This window comes from Dendropsophus ebraccatus, chromosome 3 (genome assembly GCF_027789765.1).
Source record: "Dendropsophus ebraccatus isolate aDenEbr1 chromosome 3, aDenEbr1.pat, whole genome shotgun sequence".
NCBI classification, from domain to species: Eukaryota; Metazoa; Chordata; class Amphibia; order Anura; family Hylidae; genus Dendropsophus; species Dendropsophus ebraccatus.
Genome location: NC_091456.1, coordinates 154,010,649 through 154,031,376, shown reverse-complemented (window position 1 = coordinate 154,031,376; position 20,728 = coordinate 154,010,649). Strand labels below are relative to the sequence as shown.

The 20,728-nt window shown below is 43.4% G+C and overlaps 1 protein-coding gene across 1 annotated transcript in view; it reads left to right on the top strand.

Moving 5' to 3' along the window:
* The window catches only part of SLCO4C1 (solute carrier organic anion transporter family member 4C1), a 37,415-nt gene extending 17,483 nt beyond the window's left edge, over positions 1–19,932 (top strand). Inside the window, exons 4-13 of the mRNA XM_069964672.1 lie at positions 703–799; positions 2,876–2,997; positions 3,347–3,462; positions 5,368–5,512; positions 7,889–8,084; positions 8,977–9,130; positions 10,613–10,806; positions 18,158–18,222; positions 19,333–19,470; positions 19,631–19,932. Coding sequence (XP_069820773.1) covers positions 703–799; positions 2,876–2,997; positions 3,347–3,462; positions 5,368–5,512; positions 7,889–8,084; positions 8,977–9,130; positions 10,613–10,806; positions 18,158–18,222; positions 19,333–19,470; positions 19,631–19,755 — 1,352 coding nt within the window. The 3' untranslated portion in view covers positions 19,756–19,932. The remainder of the gene's footprint in view (positions 1–702; positions 800–2,875; positions 2,998–3,346; positions 3,463–5,367; positions 5,513–7,888; positions 8,085–8,976; positions 9,131–10,612; positions 10,807–18,157; positions 18,223–19,332; positions 19,471–19,630) is intronic.
* Positions 19,933–20,728: the final 796 nt, after the last annotated feature.

Here is a 20,728-nt window from a genome sequence, read left to right as displayed (position 1 = left end):
GGTCGCCTTAAAGGCGTTTCCACACTAAATAAGCTTTTGAAGATTAAGTTGTTTCATGAAATGATTTGTGGGGTCAAGTGTGGCTTAAAAATAAAATAAAATAATAATAATAATAATAATAATAATAATAATAATAATAATAATATCAGGTTTAAATATATCATATTGGCAAAAAGCTTTTAATCTCTTGGGACCAAATATTACAACCGCTAATATTATGAGAGATTACTCTACAGTTTGCTTTACCAGTGGGACCCTGAACTTTTTAGTTTTTTGTTTTTTTGGCATACTAAATAAGACAAATATGAAACATTACAGTATAAACAAGTAACAAATATAAGTTTGCACTAGGATGGGAAAAAGGTTACATAATAATTAGAGATGAGCAAACTATACCTGCTGAACCAAGATTAGTTTAAAATTTTGCAAAAAATTAGCTTTGTTACCAAACCAAACTTTCTGCAAAGTTTGGAGTGGTTTGGCAAGATAGTGGCGTTCATGTAAAATTTTTGCAAATGTTTTATTTTCTTTGGACTTTAAACTGGACTCTTGCATAATAGTTATGTTTTTCCTCATTGCTCTTTCTTTGACATAGCCACATAATTCAAACATATATTCTGCAGTAACCTGGTCTTTCTGGTTGTGACCCCTCTGTTATGTTATTTTATTCCATAGACCTTCTAAATACATTCTTTGTTGCAGGCATTGCACTTGGGATGAATATAGTGGGCCCTGCTATTGGATATCTAATGGGGGGAGAGCTGCTAAATATTTATATTGATTTTGAAAAAGTAGATACGTAAGTATTACACCCAGAAGTGTTATATTAGAAAATGTGATGTGGTTTAGAATTTGTAGGATTAGTGGATGTGAGACTATCAAGGGCACTGGTATCATACAAAACAGGAACGGTGCATTCTAGTTATCAAATGTAAAAACTTGCACATTTTACAAATATTATAGCAGTTCAAAAGGTAAAATGAAGAGATCATACTCTTGGTGGTTAAATCATTTTGATTGCAATTGTATCAAAGGGACACTCAACCAGTGTCAGAACGTTCTACAGATTTTTAAATTAATTCTAAAGTACTTATCAACTGCTGTATGCCCTGCATGAAGTGGTATATTATTTTCAGTCTGATATAGTGCTCTATGCTGCCACCTTTGTCTGTGCCAGGAAATGTCCAAAGCAGGAGAGGTTCTTCATAGGGATTTGCTCCTGCTCTGGACAGTTCCTGACAAAGACAAAGGTGGCAGCAGAGAGCACTGTGTCAGACTAGAAATAATACACCACTTCCTGCAGGACATACAGCAGCTATAAGTACTGGAAGGCTTGATTTATTTTTAAACAGAATTAATTTGCCAATCTGTATAACTTTCTGAACCCAGTTGATTTATAAATGTTTTTCTTCTCTGGAGTACCCCTGAGGCAGAGAAGATTCCTTATGTTTCATAGACACACAATATTGCTTCAATTGTTTTGATCTCAGAATTGTTAAGTTTAAGAGGAACAGCCAGTAAGTTCCTTTTATACGACAGTCATCAGAGATAACAGTCATGAGATAATAGAACTGTATAAATAACTTCATTCTTTAAAGTTGTTACAGAATTGTTTGTAATCAACTCTAAGAAAACACTGTCTTAAAGTGTACCTGTAGTTTGTAAAAACTGTCAGAAAAAACGGCTAATGGTGTAAGTGTATGGAGCCCAACTCTTTTTTTCTTACAGTCGGTAGAGGACACGCTCCAGTGCGGTCCACTTCCCGCTTGTTCTCCCGATTGGCACAAACTAATCGGTCTGAACACTCAGTTTTTATTTGTTTTTTTTTTTATTTTAAATAAAAAAATATTTTTTCAAACAACATTTTCTGTAGTTTTTGGGGAGTGGGGGTGCAGGATTTTGTAATATTTACTATAAAAAAGGATATTTTACAAAACTTTAATTTTTTAAGTTTCACAAAGGGACTTTGAAATGCAATCTTCTGATCGCTGATATAATACCCTGTACTATTACTATAGTGCGGTGCATTATCATGACAACATAACATGGATAGGTGACCTAAGCAGCTTTTCTGGAGGCAAAACTGAGTAGGGACAAATATATGGCATACCTGGGGGCCTTCATTAGACCCTCTGCTGCAATAGAAATTCATTTGCATCCCAGTCATTGTATCTTCCCGGTGTTGATGGGATGACAAAAGCCCAGAAACCACTTAGATACCTCAATCACAATTTGACCACAGCATCTAGGGGGTTAAACTTCAAAGATCGAAGGTCTTTCTGCTGAGGAGACCTGTCCAGTCTACTCTTGCCCCACCGACAAAAAACATATTATGGTAATTAAGAGTCTACTACTCTTACGCTATATTCACATGTACTGCAGTATCGGCCGAATGATCTTTCGGGACACAGAGTTCTGATGCGGGCACATCCCTGCGCGTCCGCATCAGAACTCCCCATAGCACACAATAGAGCAAGCCGAAAGGTAACGTATCTTTTCGTAATAATCACGGCCGTTGTACAACGGCCATGATTTTACGAAAAAATACGTTGTCTGAACATAGGCACAGTTGGCCATGACTAGCCTTAACACAGTGTATCTCCTTTATTTTATTTTTTGCAATGTACCTTTCAATTTAAGGTGCGATATCTGTTTATGAAATCCTTTGTAGCCAATGGAAACCTGGTCGCTCTATCCAGGTTTCTTACACAGTACTTGGTATTTTCCCAAGTATCTCAGAAATTGACCCATTACACCATATCAATGTTGAACTCAAGCACTACAGTATAAAAGCTTTTGTCGCAAATTACTTGCATAAAAAATCTGCATAAAAAATATGTATTGTATTGACCCCATTTCCTTTTTACCTATGAAGTGTGCCTCTGTCTACCACTGACCCTCGATGGCTTGGAGCATGGTGGATTGCCTTTTTAATCGTGGGTCTGGTGACCTGGCTGCTGATTATACCCTTCTCCTGCTTCCCCAAACACTTACCTGGTAGGTCAAACTGTCTTCAGGGGATGTTATATGTTAATACAAATAAAAAAAATGATAAAAAATTTTGTGCAAGTTAAAAAACAATGGTGAAAAACTGTTAAGGCTGGTGTAACATAAAAATGGGGCTGTGCAACCTCCATACCCTGTAGATGGATGTGTTAGATGAGACTTTGGGAAAAGTAATGTTAGATGAGACTTTGCCGATGTTTCGGCAAAGCCCTAAAGGTTCGCAAATATGGTATTATATCATAGAGTTGTATAACTTTACATTTCTAATCCACCTGTTTTTGTAGACTAATCCTGCACAGTTTCTCATTTCTTAAAAAGGAATATATTTCTTGCTTTACAGGTACAGCTGCAATACAAGCTGAGCGCATTTCACAAGCCCATAACAATGGAAGCGAAGACTTTGTTGAGTCCAAAAATCTTGGCAAAAGTTTTAAAGACTTTCCTTTGGCCTTATGGGTAACGTTACTATAAAAAAAACAATAATATTACTCATGTTTATGATATAATAATATTATAGTATTGCAGAACATTGATATATAATGTTTTATAGCTATTCTTAAGCTTTTTGCCCATGAGATGCCAAGGCACACACAGGCCCGCTTCTGCCATGAGGCGGAATGAGTATTCCGCCTCAGGCGGCAGATTTTGCGGTCCTGCAGGGGGCGGCATGCCCGGCTGATAATCTGGCGGACCGGGCAAATGCCCACTGGGCCGTCCAGATTATCAGTTGTAGGGCCGCCTGCCGGGCCCCTCCAGAACATACACTACCGCCCCCAACCCCCTGGAACACCCAGGGGACGCGGCCGCCGGAGCTCTTCAAGGCGGATCTGCCCCTTTAAAAGCAGGGGGCTCCGCTACCACTAGCTGTTCTAACCAGTCCATTGAGCTTCCGGGACAGGTCACCTGATGCACGCCGGCCCCGTAAGCTCACAGCTCCAGCCCCGTGCGCCGCACCTCTCCCGCGGTCCTGTGCGGTCAGCTGTTACATGTATGCCACTGAGCAGGAGACTAGAGAGGTGCGGCGCGCGGGGCTGGAGCTGTGAGCTTACGGGGCCGGCGTGCATCAGGTGACCTGTCCCGGAAGCTCAATGGACTGGTTAGAACAGGTAGTGGTAGCGGAGCCCCCTACTTTTAAAGGGGAAGATCCGCCTTGAAGAAGTCCGGCGGCCGCGGCCCCTGGCTGTTCCAGGGAGGCGGGGGCCATAGTGTATGTTGGTGGTGGGCTTGCCGCGGGCCCGCGCGCGCGGGGATGGGGGGGGGGCTGGGGGGTTGGGGGCGGATGTGGTTCGAGTGCCAGTGAGGGGGGTGGCGGCCTGAGGTTTGCCTCAGGCGGCACAGACCCCAGAATCGGCCCTGGGCACGCACTACAATCCAGGTTCACATTATAAACCTGATTGTCATCATTTTGTTTCCTTGTGTTGTAGCCAGGTAGCTCTATGTACTCCAGTGTTGTTATCTAGGAACAATGTTGATGTAGCCCGATGGTACATGATGAGATTGTGTGTGTTTCCATATGATCATACAGATGTGCATACGGAGAGGCAGGTATATTAGTTGTACAAAAAAAACCTGTAGCAACTATTCTTGGCATTTACAACATACAAAAAGGTGGATATAAATATTTCTGTATTATTCATAAAGAGGTTATCCATGATTAGAAGAAACAGAACTACTTCCTTCTGAGAACAGCACCATTCTTGTCATCAGGTTGTATGTGGTATTACAACTTTGCTGGTATCACACTTTTTCTTTGGAAAACTGCCATTGCAGTTTTTGAGACGAAACCAAAGTAAAAGGTAAAATAACTTATATTTCTCCCACCTACTGGATTCACTCCTGGCTTTGGCTCAAAAATTGCAGTGGAGTTTAAAAAAAAGCAAACCCTGCCATATGTGTACCCACCTTCAACTCACCACCTTCAGCTGCAAAACCGCACCCAAACTGAGGACAAGTGTGGTACTGTTTCTGGAAGCCTGGACAACCCCTTTAAGTGGTACTGTTTTTCTAAGCCTGGACAATCCCTTTAAGCCCCAAAGGGTAATCTGTAAAAGGATCTTCCACCTGGACCCATAAGCATTATCTGTTTTGTTATTGGCAGCTATATCACATTTTATGTTTGGTTAAAGATGAAAAATAAAAAATCAACTTAGATAGAGATGATGCAGGGAGAACCTACAACATATGCAAGTGAAACACAATAGGAATGATAGGAGTAATATAATATCTTTCTACTCTTTTGCATCTAATGCTGACACCAGAATAGTATGGTATTCAGAATTCAAACAATTTATCTTTTTTTTTTTTTTTTTTTTACTATGCTATGCTTTATTTTACTAAAATGTCATCTCCATTAATTTGTAGCTTATGTTGAAAAATCCTGTTCTCATGGCTCTAACATTCGCCAGCTGTGCAGATGCATTTATCACCACTGGCTTTGCAGCATTTCTTCCTAAATTTATTGAAAACCAGTTTTCACTAACATCAAGCTTCTCAGCAATCCTCGGGGGTAAGGAAAGTTTTTTTTTTTTCCCATATCGATCATATCTATTAATTATAGTGGTTTATTGGTTCTGAAATTGTGAAAAAAAAAATCAGCACCATCATAAAGCCATGTTCAAATAACGTATGTTTAGCATAAATCACGGCCGTTGTTGCAACAACGGCCGTGATTTATGCTAAACATAATTTACGTTGGAATAAATGGAATCCCTGATGGATCATATGCACACAGTATACGCTCTGACCGGGATTCTATCCGGCCGCATGAAAAACTGACTTCAGTTTTTTGCAGCCGCTATTTATTGAATAGCAGCCACACAGAGCATGTCAGTTCACTCAATGGAGTGCGCGGTTCGGGCCACGAATGCGCTTGCTTCTGAATTCACCTGAAATGAAGATCATCCGGCCGGTACTGCAGTAAATAATCTTCAGTAACAACGCAGTTCTGTGACCTGGCCGGGTCACAGAATGACCGGTATTAAACGTAATGTGAATATGGCGTAAGGCTGTATTCACACTACTGCTAGAGGCTCCATTCAGAGCCTCTGCCTGGAAGAATATTGCAGCATGCAATGTTATTCGTCTTGATAATATGATGTGCACCATGATGAAACCTGTCCAAGCTCATTACAAATTAATGGTACCTTTCTGGCACCATTGGTGTCTGTAGTTCATCAGGTCCATCCCTAAAATTAACAGCTCAAATATTAAAATGGGGCGTGGTCTATTTTGCACCCAAAAATGCACCTGAATCTGTCTGAACATTCTGGGGGACTTCAAGCCAGGTAATAGACAATGTTAACTTTGCACCAAAAAACTAGGCAGTTTTTATGAGTAATAGATTTATCAAACAGCCTGATAATGCTGGCACATATAAAGATTGTCTAGTCTAATGCTACATTTACACGGAACGATAATTTGCCCGATCGTACGATTAACAATGTCGGAGTAATGTTTTTTTTGTTCATAACGATCGTACGGAAATTAGTTTTGCGATCACTTTAAGCCTATCTCACAAATTGGTTAAATTGGCGAACGACTGGTCACATGGAACGATCTGCAAATTTTTTGCGAACGATCAACGACGATTTGAGAAGTTGTTGAAAGATCAAAATGAACGATTTCTCGCTCGTCGTTTGATTTTTTCGCTGCGTTTACACTTACGATTGTCGTTCGAACTCGATTGTTATCGTGCAAATTCGCACAATAATCGTTTTGTGAAAACATAGCATTAGTTTACACTTAGACAGTTATAGTAAATGTGGGCCAATGTCTCTTTTCCAGCAGTTTATTTCTGATTTATTCCACCTTTGTGTAAAATAAATCAAATAAAACAATCAGATCATGTTGATTGGCATTATTTTCTGTGCCAAGCAGGCCACACCTCTTTTAATATAAACCACACCCGTTTTTCATGCCAGACGGAAAAGTGTCTAAAAGTGTGTGAAAAGTCTCTAAAATGGCTTTTCAGCCAAAATTTTGGCAAAAACACATTAGTAAATCTGGGTCCCCGTCCTCTGCTGAAATTGGGGAATGCAGTAAGTAAATTTCACACAAGCCCCAAACCCCTTGCTCATAAGGTTCATCCTAAAGACTAGTCCCATGCAGGTGGTCCTATCACCTGTGCATGAGCTGTATAGTTAGGGGTAAGAATGGTATAGGACTCTATTCTGTGGGATCAGGGAAGCCTTTCCTTTTCTTGCTGATCTCCCATAACTAGATTTGACCCTATATTTGCCTCTAATTAAAACAATTTATATTGTTATACATTTGTGGGAATGAGCACTTATATATAGGTGTAATCAGTAATACCAAACTTGTCATCAATTGGGAAAATGAGATAAGAATTATGGTATTTTGTGCTATATGCCTATATTCACACTACATCAAAAAAGAGAAAAAGCGTCAGCTTTTTATATTTAAAAAGACGTCCGTTATTGCCACGATTTAACTGACTGCAATGCAGTGCATTGAAGTCAATGGAATGACAGACGTCTAATGCACACAGTGTGAAAAATGACGGACGTTATCTGCGTGGACGTCAAAATAATGATCATGTCAATTATTTTCTAACGTCTTTTGCAAACAGCGGATGTTATTTTTTGTTTGTTCACACACAGTTTTTCTTTTTTTACCATACTTTTTACTATTACATTCAATGGACTTTTCAATTAAAGACACTCCCAAAGGCCAATTAGTCTGCCAAAACTAGAACAATGTACCAGCAGCTGTTATTGCACTGACAGGCGGCCAATCATCAAAATAACGGACATCAATTTAGACTCAAAATGATGGGCATCATTTTAAAAAATATAAACAGATAAGAAAAAAACGTTGTGGAAACTTACCTATAACTACTGGTCTTCTTCCCTTTGTATTCCAGGTGCTATACTGATACCAGGAGCAGCCATTGGACAAGTTATAGGTGGCATAGTTGTCTCAAAATTCAAGTTTGGCTGCAGAAGCATGATGCGATTTTGCATTGTATTATCATTTATATCACTAATTTTGGCAACAGTGTTTATATTCGCTAAATGTGGGAATGACCCATTTGCTGGTGTCTCTGTGGCCTATAATGGGTGAGTTTCCTTCTTATGCTTATTGTGCTTTATTGCCTGGAAGATTACTTGTATTTTTAAATCTGCTTGTGGCAACTTTAAATATATATATATATTTTTTTTTTTTACTGAAAACGAAATATTTTTTGCTTTTTGTATAAGCATTCTGCCACTAAATATCACAAGTAAGTTACATGGAAAGTGCAAAGTCCATACAATAACGCATTCCGCTTCAGAATGGACCTTGTTGGGGAGTGTGTTTTATTCATTTACTTAATTTTAAAAGAGATTATGAAAATATTCTGTATGGGCAGCTCCATATTAATAGGATGGGATGTACTAAAAGCTCCTATAGGTGTAATAAGTAGTTCCAAGTAGTTTTGTCTTTATAATATTGTAGGATAGATACTGTAGATAGGAGATAGATAGATAGATAGATAGATAGATAGATAGATAGATAGATAGATACAAAGCAAAATTCTGCAGCACACCAGTTAAGGTGAAAAAAGTGGTATTTATTGCATGTGGCAAAAAATCTCACAAGACCGTTATCAAGCATGTACAGATACAGTAATACATTGTATAGATACATCTATATAACTTTTAATGTACTCTTAATAGAAAACAAGTTTTCTTTATCCAGAGTTCCCCTTTAAGATTCCGTCTGGGAGGACAGATTCTTAGCATTCGGGTTCAGAGGACATTGCCGAAGCCAAACAGTTTGGTCAGTTCGCTTTAAACATTAATTATAAGTCAAAATACATTGGCTAATTCCCTTTTGAAATAACATCCCTAGACCAAGAATAGGGTTTTATATTGCGTTCACTTTTTACTTAGTCTTAGCCTGTTCCATTGATGTAAAGAATGATATATTTACTTACATATTCTTTTGTTTCTTTTTATGTGTCATTAGGACTGGAGAAATTGGTGATTTGGCAGCCCCATGTAATAGCAATTGTTCATGTGCTCGCTCATTTTATGACCCAGTTTGTGGTGCTGATGGAGTGCAGTATTTTTCAGCATGTTATGCGGGATGTATTTCTCAAGCCAGTGATGATTCCAAAATGGTAGGTGTACCAGTAATGGGGGGATTTTATAATTTGCAACTTTTTCAAGCCTGCACTTCCTCCTTCATGCCCACTTTAATTGTGCACAATTTATCATATTATTAAGTATCATTTGATGAATTAGAGGCTTTACAAAGTCAATCTAATGTGCAAGCCTTGATAAATTTCGCCCTATGCCTCTAGTTTGCATTCAGGCATATGCATTTACTGAGAAAGGGTTATGCTTAGGCCAGGTTCACACAGTGTATGACAGCGGCCGTTCTGTGACACAACCGTGTCACAGAACGGCCGCTGTCTGTGAAGTTCACGCCGGCCGGCATGGCAGTACCAGCCCGATAAACTTCAGGTGTTGCTACGGCCGTTATTTATTGAAAATTTTTGTTGTGTGAACTTAGCCTCAAACTGTAAGGGGCTTCAGGAAGGATGTGAAGCTTAGGCCTAGCCCAGTCTTTCTTCAAGAGGAAGCTTATTAGTCTGTCAAGGTAAAATGTGCAAGGACCTCATGGCCCTGGACTAGGTCATAGGCTTTTAGTCTGGCCTATCAAACTTCTAGCTCACAAGTTGCATGCTGCTTTCATGTTGCAGACAAGATCTGCACCACACAGCTGGGAATTACAGTATGTGACTTACATGTCACATATTGTATATTTGGAAGGCTTGGCACCAGCTAGAATACCATATTTTAAGTTAGAGCACCCCACAACTGGACATTGTAATAGGGAAGAACGATTGAAAAGAAATTGTCCATTCCTGTATTTGAAAAAACTGACTGCTGATAGGCTACAGAGAGATGGGAGCAGTTCAAGAAAGAAGCATATGGGGTTTATTGAGAACATGCTCCAGCCTCTGCAAACCCTACCTGTACCCTTTGTAAAGACTGTGCTTTCATCTTAAAGTACAAGTAAAGTAGAGAGAACTGAGTTCATTTGTTTTCAACTACCCCTATCTCTTTATATATTTTTTATGTCACCATCAAGGACATCCTAACTAATATCAGTCAGGAGGCATACCCACACAGGAAGTGCCCCGGGGGACCTGTTAGGCCTTTGCCATCACAGGCTCCTTCTCAGTTGCTGCACAGTCCCTTTAAGTGCAGTTTATCGTTTTGTTTTAATGTAAAGTTTGGGTTTTTCATGAACCATGAACTGTTTTACTGTGGTTCCAAAAGGTCACTCAGCATACTTACTTGTCTGCGCTCCCCCAGTGTCCTTCTTTTCCAGTCCTGTCCCATCTTTTTCGGTGACAGCTCACTGAGCCCATCACAGGCTGACTGGGATAGGACAGCACCATGGCCAGTGATTGGCTGAGCGGGCTGTCACTCTTATCTCTTGCTTCAGGAGTGACAGCCCACTCAGCTAACCAAAGGCTGACTGGGACGAGACAGCACCGTGGCCAGTGATTGGCTGAGTGGGCTGTCACTCTTGTTTTTTTTTTTTTTTTTTTTTTTTTTTTTAATGTATAGGTATTCTTTTTGTTTTACAGATCTATACTAATTGTGAATGTGTTGGGAAACCAGTCCTGGAAATGACACAATTATTTAGCTTTAATATCTCAGATGCTGTACCTGGAAAATGTGAATCCTCATGTAATAACATAATATTATTGATGGCGTTTTTCTTTTTTGTTGTTCTAACTACGTTTATGATAGCCACGCCAACAACGATGTCTATTCTCAGGTTAGTAACAATTTATGTCACATGAGTGTAATAATAAAATTCTGTGCCATTCTTACTAAGACTTTCAGGAAACCCTATAGAAAACAGTGACATGCAGGTCTATTGTGTAGAAGCTGTGGCCACACTAATGCTTAAAGGGAATCTGTTACCTGCAATTTCCATTTAAAACTGCTGACACTGTTACATAGCTGTAAGATCAAGAAGACACATAGTATAATTTATATACCAGTCGGTGCCTCCATAATGTAGAAGAATTCTTTAATTCTCTAAAACAAAGTGTCACAGAAGCTGAAATGCTTGTTCTTCTCCCATCCCTATTTCTGCTTTATTGACAGTCAGATGACCCTGAGCAGGGTCACGCATGTGAGGTGGAGCAAAGAGGCGTCTTCAGCATTACAGAAGGTTGCAGAACCTTTCTGACACTTTGCACAACAAAACAAAAGCACTTTTTTCCCTACATTACGGAAACACAGAAGGATATATAAAGTGTACCATGTGTCTCTTTGTCATAACGTGGTATCCCACCACTGGTGTTCTTTGTCTCTCCTGTACTCCTGTCAAAAAGACTTTTCTCTCAGATTAAAGTGGTGATGAGGTATTTTAAAGTTTCACCACTAGGTGTCAGTATTTTCTATGTCCTTATTTATATGCACAGCTTAAGTGAGTATTGGGTTATTGTTTTATGTGTAACATACAAAAAGAAAAGATTTTGCCAGCTCACCTTTCCTGTGAAAATCTTGCAGCTTGCACGGATCCACTCCAATGGTAAGTGACATAGCAACCAATAATGAAAAACCAGCAGGCTTGGTTGTAGCAAGTGAAAGTCACATCCCGTTTATTAAACAAAAATCACCTTATGGTACACTTGAACACATGCCCCCAGCACAAAAATTCAGACGCGTTTCGAGTGCAGTTTTTCCACTCTTACTGACCAATGGGAGGTGCTCTTCACTTCTAACCTATCTCTTTTCTTCTTTCTCCTGCACACACTCATCCCCACCATTCACAGGAGGGCATACAGAGGCCCTTGTAGGAGGAGTTTTCACTGGTGGAGGAAGTGCAGAGTAGTCTTGTCCAGATTCTCAAAGAGGAAAGACATCAAGACAACTGTTCCTGCTGTAGTTAAGCCAGAGCCTGGCTTATGCCAGGATGTCACGGCCGCGGCGGCGTCCCGTGTTCCGGGCCGCCGCCGCGACCTCCCCCTGCCCCATGCAGCCGTCGGGGTCCTTGTGCAGGGACCCGGCGCTGCTGCTAGTTCGGCCCCTGGGGGCGCCTCACCTCTCCTCCGCTCCTGTCTCCGTCTGTGCCGGCCGGCGCGCGCGTCCCCGCCTCCTAGGGCGCGCGCGCGCCGGCTGTCTCAGATTTAAAGGGCCAGTCCGTCCTTAATTGGTTAGTTGCACCAATCACTCCCTATAAATCCCAGCATGCCCTGTCCCTTGGGTTGGAGCCTCTACATGCTTCCCACATGGCTACATGGCCCAGCCCCCTGTTGTTCCTGATTCCTATCCGCTACCTGGTCCCAAGTCCTTGTTCCTGATACCTATCCGCTACCTGGTCCCTAGTCCTTGTTCTTGGTTCCTGCTCCCCTGTCACTCCATTGCTCCTGTGTTCAGCCTGTCACCTGCGGTTACGCCTACAGACCTCTGCCAGCACTATCTCCTGCCTACTGCTCCTGCCACGCCTCGCCTGCCGTCACTAGCAACCAAGCCAGGGGTAGCGACCTGGGGGTCGCCTGCCGCAGCAAGTCCATCCCGCCTTGCGGCGGGCTCTGGTGAATACCAGCGGCCCCTTAGACTCCGCTCCCTGGTGAGGTTAGTGCCATCGCTGGTGACGGTCCAGTGGATCCACTACTCCAGGCGTTACAGTAGGCTCCAACCATGGATCCCGGCGAGGTGCCTGATATCCGCGAAGTCGCCCGAGTGGTCGCCCTACAGGCGCAACAAATCCAGAAACAGTCGCAGCAGATCCAGCAACTCACTGCCGCCTTACAGCAGCATACTACAGCCCAGCGCACACCACCTCCTGCTGCTTTTTCTACACTCCGACTGGCTCTCCCAAGCAAATACTCTGGTGACTCCAAATTGTGCAGAGGATTCCTGACTCAGTGCACCATGCATATTGAACTTTTAAGTAGTCAGTTTCCCACTGAGCGCTCTAAAGTGGCTTTCATCATCAGCCTATTGGAGGGTAGAGCTCTGGCCTGGGCCACGCCGCTGTGGGACCGAAATGATCCTGTTGCTGCCAATCTCCGAACTTTCCTAGTCGAGTTTCGCTCCGTCTTTGAGGAACCTGCCCGTGCCTCTTCAGCTGAAACTGCTCTCCTCAACCTCTCTCAAGGGAGCTCCTCTGTTGGTGACTACGCCATCCAGTTCCGCACCCTGGCGGCAGAATTAGACTGGAATGAGGCCGCTCTAATAGCCACCTTCAAGAGGGGCCTGTCCAGTCGGGTGAGAGACGTGTTTTCCGCCCGAGATCTACCTACCTCCCTGAACGAACTCATCCTACTGGCCACCAGGGTCGATATTCATTTTCGGAGAGAGAGGAGGAGGTCTGGCATGAACTGCGACTAGGCCTGTCCCGTCACCATCACCAGCTGGCGCCGGTCTTCCAGAATCCTGACGTTCCGGAGTCCCAGTCGACTCCTGAGATTCCTATGCAGGTGGAACAGGCTCACCTGACGCCTGATGAAAGACTTTGTCGTCTGGAGCTGAATCTCTGCCTCTACTGCGGTGGTTCGGATCACTTTCGGCTGAGATGTCCCCAACGTCCTCAAGCGTCCGGGAAACTCCAGCACCTAGGTCCGGTGGGAGAGGTCTCCCTGAGTGTGAATGCCACCTCTCCAAGTTTGTCTGTGCCAGTTTCCATCCAGACACCCTCAGGACAAACTCTCCAGACTACTGCCTTTCTCGATTCTGGGTCAGCAGGCAATTTTATTGCAGCTACATTGGTCCAGAGATGGCGGCTACCCGTGACCCCACTAGCCAGACCCCTGACTATCTCCTCGGTCACGGGCGAGATTCTTACCGATCATGTTCACTACCAGACCGCACCTCTAGTCCTCCAGGTGGGCACTTCACATCTGGAAAAGATCTCCCTCTACGTCCTGCCCCATTCTTCTTCCACCATCCTCCTGGGACTCCCTTGGCTGCAATTACATGCCCCTAAGCTGGACTGGAGAACCGGGAAGGTTCTCAGTTGGGGTCAGGACTGCTCCAACCAGTGTCTGAGGTCACCTCAGCCCAAGTACTCTATGTTGTCACCCGAAGCCCGCCAAGCCTTTGTCCGGCCTACCGGCGGAATACCAAGACTTGCCTGATGCCTCCATCTGCAGGCAAGAAAGAGGGGGAGGCCAAAGGGGGGGGGGGTACTGTCACGGCCGCGGCGGCGTCCCGTGTTCCGGGCCGCCGCGACCTCCCCCTGCCCCATGCAGCCGCCGGGGTCCTTGTGCAGGGACTTGGCGCTGCTGCTAGTTCGGCCCCTGTGGGCGCCTCACCTCTCCTCCGCTCCTGTCTCCGTCTGTGCCGGCCGGCGCGCGCGTCCCCGCCTCCTAGGGCGTGCGCGCGCCGGCTGTCTCGGATTTAAAGGGCCAGTCCGTCCTTAATTGGTTAGTTGCACCAATCACTCCCTATAAATCCCAGCATGCCCTGTCCCTTGGGTTGGAGCCTCTACATGCTTCCCATAGCGTTTGGCCCAGCCCCCTGTTGTTCCTGATTCCTATCCGCTACCTGGTCCCAAGTCCTTGTTCCTGATACCTATCCGCTACCTGGTCCCTAGTCCTTGTTCCTGGTTCCTGCTCCCCTGTCACTCCATTGCTCCTGTGTTCAGCCTGTCACCTGCGGTTACGCCTACAGACCTCTGCCAGCACTATCTCCTGCCTACTGCTCCTGCCACGCCTCGCCTGCCGTCACTAGCAACCAAGCCAGGGGTAGCGACCTGGGGGTCGCCTGCCGCAGCAAGTCCGTCCCGCCTTGCGGCGGGCTCTGGTGAATACCAGCGGCCCCTTAGACTCCGCTCCCTGGTGAGGTTAGTGCCATCGCTGGTGACGGTCCAGTGGATCCACTACTCCAGGCGTTACACAGGACCCCTGTTGGGAACAACAGAGTCTGGTCTAGTCTAGTCACAAAAGTGTACAGATGTAGTTAGAGACAACAGTTCTTTTGCTACTACCACTACGTTCAGTATGCAGTGCTAAGCACCTTAGAGGGAGAAGTCACCAAGGAACACCCTAACCATTGCCAGGAACATGTCAGAACAGGGCAGGGCAGTATCCTGAAAAAAGAGGAACTAGCCTTGATAGAAAAAAGTTACCATAAAGAAGGTCTACGTATGCTATCGCGCAGTGGAGGTAAGTGGGACCTCTCAGACACCTCGTTACACCCAGATAACCACAGCTGGGGCTTGTACTACCCTTCTGGGACGGGTTTGATGATACCGGGGGGCAGAAGGTGGTCAGACCAAAGTCTATATGCAAGTACAAGTAAGTCTTCACTACAAAGATATCTTCAGGTTCCGTCAGAGTACATTGCTACACTGGGTTGGGGCTCCTCTGGCCAACTCCTCTTCTCTACTTTACCCGACTCTACCTTACAAGCACTGCTACAACTACCTCTCTTACTCCTTCTCAAGCTCCTCCTCAAGCACAAAAGGTCAAGCACTACAGTCTGTGTAAAGATTTATCTATTCTGAAAACCGTGTATTGTTACATTGAAATGTCTGACAGTAAAGCTTACATAGTGTGAACATAGCTTAAGGCTGCAAACACACAGGGTGGATCCGCAGCGAATTCACAGCGAGAAATCCACCGCGGATCCGTCGTGTGTTTTTGCACCCTGTGTGGAAGTGATCAAGCGGTGGTACAATCTTGGAAGAGCGCTAGACATGATATTCTGGGTTAGCTAGTTCTCTAATTTATTACTCTAATTGGAAATAGATCCACATGCTGCAGTACTGCATATAATCCTGTTGTACACTCCTGCAATTTTGATTCCAACTGCAGTGAAGGAACATGCTAATTAAATTATGATGCTTAGAATTTATCAATCAATGCTATACTTGATGGTGAACCACCTTTTACATTTTATTGTGTATGAATGTATCTTTGTTGCATCTCTGATTAATGCCCTTCTTGCAAACGTTGCACAGTGACCTTTCTTTTGTCAGATTTGTAGTTGTGCCATATTCTTTCCATTTTGTTATATGACAGTCTATGCCTAGGTGTGTGGCCGTTCTTGCGTCTGCAGTATAAGTATTGACAATTTAACCCTGGAGAGAGTAATTGCAATAGGACACCAAATATAGCCAAGCTTAGTCTTGTTTCACTACACATAAAAACACCACTTCAATGTGATCAAAAGTATAACTTCAGGTTGTGCAGGTATATTTCAAGAACTGATAAATCCTGTTATGCCCTGCCTGACCGCTACATTAATCCTCAGTGTAGGTCTACTAGTTCAGGAGAGTGTAGGGTCTTAATGACGATCTAGTCAATAAAAATAATGTCTGATATCTTGATGTGCTTTGTGAGAACTTGGTCTGGTGTCCAGACAATGTGATAATCACCGGTGTGATGTGGCACCACATTCAAGTGGTGTTTTTTTATGTACCGTATTTTCCGGCATATAAGATGACTGGGGGTATATGACGACCCCCAACTTTTCCAGTTAAAATATGTATTTTGAGAAATACTCACCATATAAGACTACCCCTCTTCCAACGCACACCAAATAAAAATTATTAAAAAACATCAGACAACAGCGAGATCTGAGAGGCAGAAAAGGAGCTACAGTAATACAAGGGTAGGCCAGAAGGGTGAAAGAGGTGTTTTTTTTTTTTTACTGAGAACAGCGCCATTCTAGCCTATCTCTTTTTCTTTCCATTGCCTGAATTACAGCTTGCTCTGCCCTTCATACAGTCGCGGATTACAGTGGGGATGGGGACGTTTTTGAGCTCCCCCCAGCTTATGCGCCAACCACATATTCTCCAGCCCAGTTCCGATATTTTTAAGCAGCCTCCTTATAAGGTGACACCTGGCATATACTGTAAGACAACCCCTAATTTTTGAAAAGATTTTCCTGGGTTCAAAAGTAGTCTTAAACGCAGGAAAATACAGTAAATTTAAACAGTAAAGACTAAATATGACTATACTTGGTGTCACTGCAGTAACTCTCTCCATTCTCATTTTGTTATATGTTATGGTGCTCCATGGGATGTTTAAACACTGGAAAGTAGACATGAGCAAACTTTTAAAAAGTTTGGTACTTACCTTTCAACGCTCCCTGGTGTCCTCCTTCTCTGGTCCTGTCAGCCAATTACAGGCTGACTGTGAGGGTGCAGCACCATGGCCAGTATTTGGCTGAGTGGGCTGTCACTCTTTTCTTTAGAGTGACAGCCCGCTTAGACAATCACTGGTCATGGTGCTGTCCTGACCTAGCCAGCCAGCGAGTGGGCCGTCGCTCTACAGGTGGCTGAAGACACCAAAGAGCCACAGAAGGACACCTGGGGAGTGTGGAAAGAAGAAAAAAAATCTTTCCAAACTTGTTCCGAACTTTTTAAAAAGTTTGGTTTGGTAGTGCAAAGTTTTGAATGAATCTCGGTTCGGGAGACTCGGCTCACTTAATATAAGAAATACTGACAACGTTTTTGACAACTCTATAAGAGCTAATTAAAAACTAATTTGCAGAAATGTTATTTACAGTTTTAATGGGGATTTGTGTAATTAAACTATTTCATATGTTATAGCTAGTTTGTCAGTCATCATACAAGTAACTTCTTCTACATGTGAATGAAAGTTACTTTTTATTACCTACTGTATTCTACAGTTTATGGCCATGTTCACATGGCGTAATACATCGACCATTCTGTGACCTGGCTGGGTCACAGAACGGCCAGTGTCAGAGAAGATCATCCCATCAGGATGATCTTCACTTCTGATGAATTGGGGTGTGGGCGCACCTGTGCGCGCCTGCATCCAAATTCGCCACTGCACACAATAGAGCGTGTGGCTGGAGCCGCACGCTCCATTGTGTGAACTGACATGTCAGTTTTTTGCAGTGCCACTAGCGGTCCTGGCTGGAGTGTATACTATGTGTATACACTCCGTCTCAGATTCTCTCCGCTGCAGCACAATGTAAGTAACGTATTAACCACTGCCGTGTTGCAAATCGGCAACAACGGCCGTAATTAATACTTTACTTACGTTGTGTGAACATGGCCTACACCAAAACTAACCCTGGAATACATTGGTTTCTTTGACCTGTTATTTTGAATAAATGCAGTATATGATGAAGATTTAAAAGTGGAATTTTTGCTCTTTGAAATTTTTTGTAAAAATCTAAGTTGTGCAATCTTTCAGGTGTGTACCTGACAAGCAGAGGTCATTTGCTCTTGGTGTGCAGTGGACATTTATTCGCCTATTAGGTAATTCTAATTGCCCTTACATTTGAAATACTGACATTATCGCTAGGATGGCTGTAAGCAATTGTAGCAATGAACAGGTGCGGACCCTTTAAGCTACCCAACTGGTTAAATTTTGGGTTAAATTGAGGAGTGTAATCTAAGTATCCTCTAGGTTTTTACCCTTTATCCCACTCCAGGATGTGAAAGATGATAAAGAGTACCAAGTCCCTTTCCAAGGTCCTGATGTGGGTAGTGACTGGGAGGGTGGGGTGGTAAGAGTCCTGCTAGAGTGGAGGTCCCAGTGGTCAGACCTCAGCTTACCTAATGAAATGGGAATATCCGCCTTTCAATCCCCCTACCATGGTGGATGCTCAATTAACTAAAAAGAACACAATTAATATATGAATGCACATTTTTACTGTTTTTATATGTATATGTCACTATAGCAGACACCCTACCCTCTTGATTTTAATAGTGGCATAAACCACCATAATTGTATCACACCACAAACTTGTTCTATCCAAGGGTGTAACTTTAGGTTTGCAGATATTGCCCTGACGCCCAGAGCCGGAGTCTATACACTCTGCCCCATATGTGGGTACAATTATATAATTGGTGGGAGGTCCTGTAATAGAAAGCCGTCCTCTGAGATTTCAGTTGCGCATTGGACAACCCCGTAATGACCGCAATACGTCTTTTGTCGGTGGGACGAAGGTAGCCTGGCTCTAGTCTCCTGTGCAGAATATCACGGGAACTTGCTTGCTGCATTGCAGTACGGCCCCTGCTGTTTGAGGGAGTGGGTTGGTGGATGTAGTGTTGGTGTGGTTTAAAATTGAAGATTGTGCTATTGTCCATTTCAGGATAATTTAAAACACCTTCTGATATTAAACATTTTGGGGGAGATTTATCAAACATGTGTAAATTGAAAAGTGTAAAGTGAAACTGGCTCAGTTGCCCCTAGCAACCAATTAGATTCCACCTTTTATTCCTCACAGACTCTTTGGAACATGAAATGTGAAATCTGATTGGTTGCTAGGGGCAACTGAACTATGTTTGATAAATCTCCCCCTTTGTTTCTATTACCATAAGAACCATTGCATTATTATTGTCTTTTTTTTATTATGCATCTAGGCTCCATTCCAGGACCAATAGTATTTGGAGCTACAATAGACAGTAGTTGTATTTTATGGAATGTGAATGACTGTGGGACACAGGGAGCATGCTGGACATACGATAATGCAGGCATGTCTTACAAACTATTTGGCATCTGTAAGTATTGTTTGTTTGTTTTTTTTTGTTTTTTTTTTATAGAAATACATTTTAAACCTTGTTTAAAGCAAAAGAGATTGGACTTCATTGACAGAGGATTTATGGTTGACAGGGTTCTAGATCATGTATATAACATTTCTTTAATAACCTTTACCTTTAGGTGCAGCGAGCAAAGTCATCACAATAATCTTCACTTTTATTGCAAATTTTATATATAAACCTCCACCAAGCAAACCGGACTCTTCACAAGACAATAGGAATATCATCTCCTCAGAGGCACTTTAAGAGGACAGTAACGGACAGAGTGATGTGCATCATTGATTTTGTGTAATAACATGCCTTATGTATAGTTCACACGCTGTTCTTCCCCAGATTATTAAACGGAATCCATAAATTGTGGAAAATAATATTTTCCCAATGGACATTTTTATAAAGTGAATAGCTGTGGTCTAAACAATGCTATACCTGGGGGCGTGTCTAGCCGCGCATGAAGACGGTTGTGTGAGACCGGAGCTCCTGCTGGCGTCGGCTCTAACAGCGGCTCAAAGCATTCCAAACGCTTCCTAGAGAACCTGAACTTTGTTCAGAACATCTTCTGACCTCACCCAGATGGCGAAAGGGAAGAAAAAGAAGAGTCCGCTTCGACTCACTAGCTTCTTCTCGGCATCCGAGGCCTCTCAAGATGGCGCCGGTGCGCCTAAGCACACCAGCGCGCACTCAAGGGATCAAAACGACGAGGACCAGATGGGGCTTGCTACACGCAGATCATCAGTGCAGGCACCAAACTTGTCTCCGGAGGTGAGTGAGGAGATTATGTCGGCCCCCATGCTTACCTTGCCAATATCCCCGAGCAGTGCGTCACAAGCAAGCCGTAGCAAAGATGGCGGCGATGGAGGTTCAGCCTCATGTTCCCCGGCGCATATTACAGATGACTTACTGGACTTGGACGCTCCATCCCTCCCTCCAACTCCACTATCGTGGAAAATGACTCCCATCACCCCGGTTAAACAGCTGTCCCTGCTATACCCGTCTCCTGCTACTCAGGACCCTAACACAGGAGCTATAACGTTGCCTGCTATGAAACAGCTCCTGGATGATCTTAAAATGTCCATGCAGGATCATGTCACACAGGCAGTAGCAGCAGTCCGTAAAGAACTCTCAGCCATTGGAAACCGCACGTCTCATATTGAGCAAAAAATGGCCGAGTTATCATCTGCCCATAACAGTGTGGTAGATACTACAAATGACTTAGAAAAAG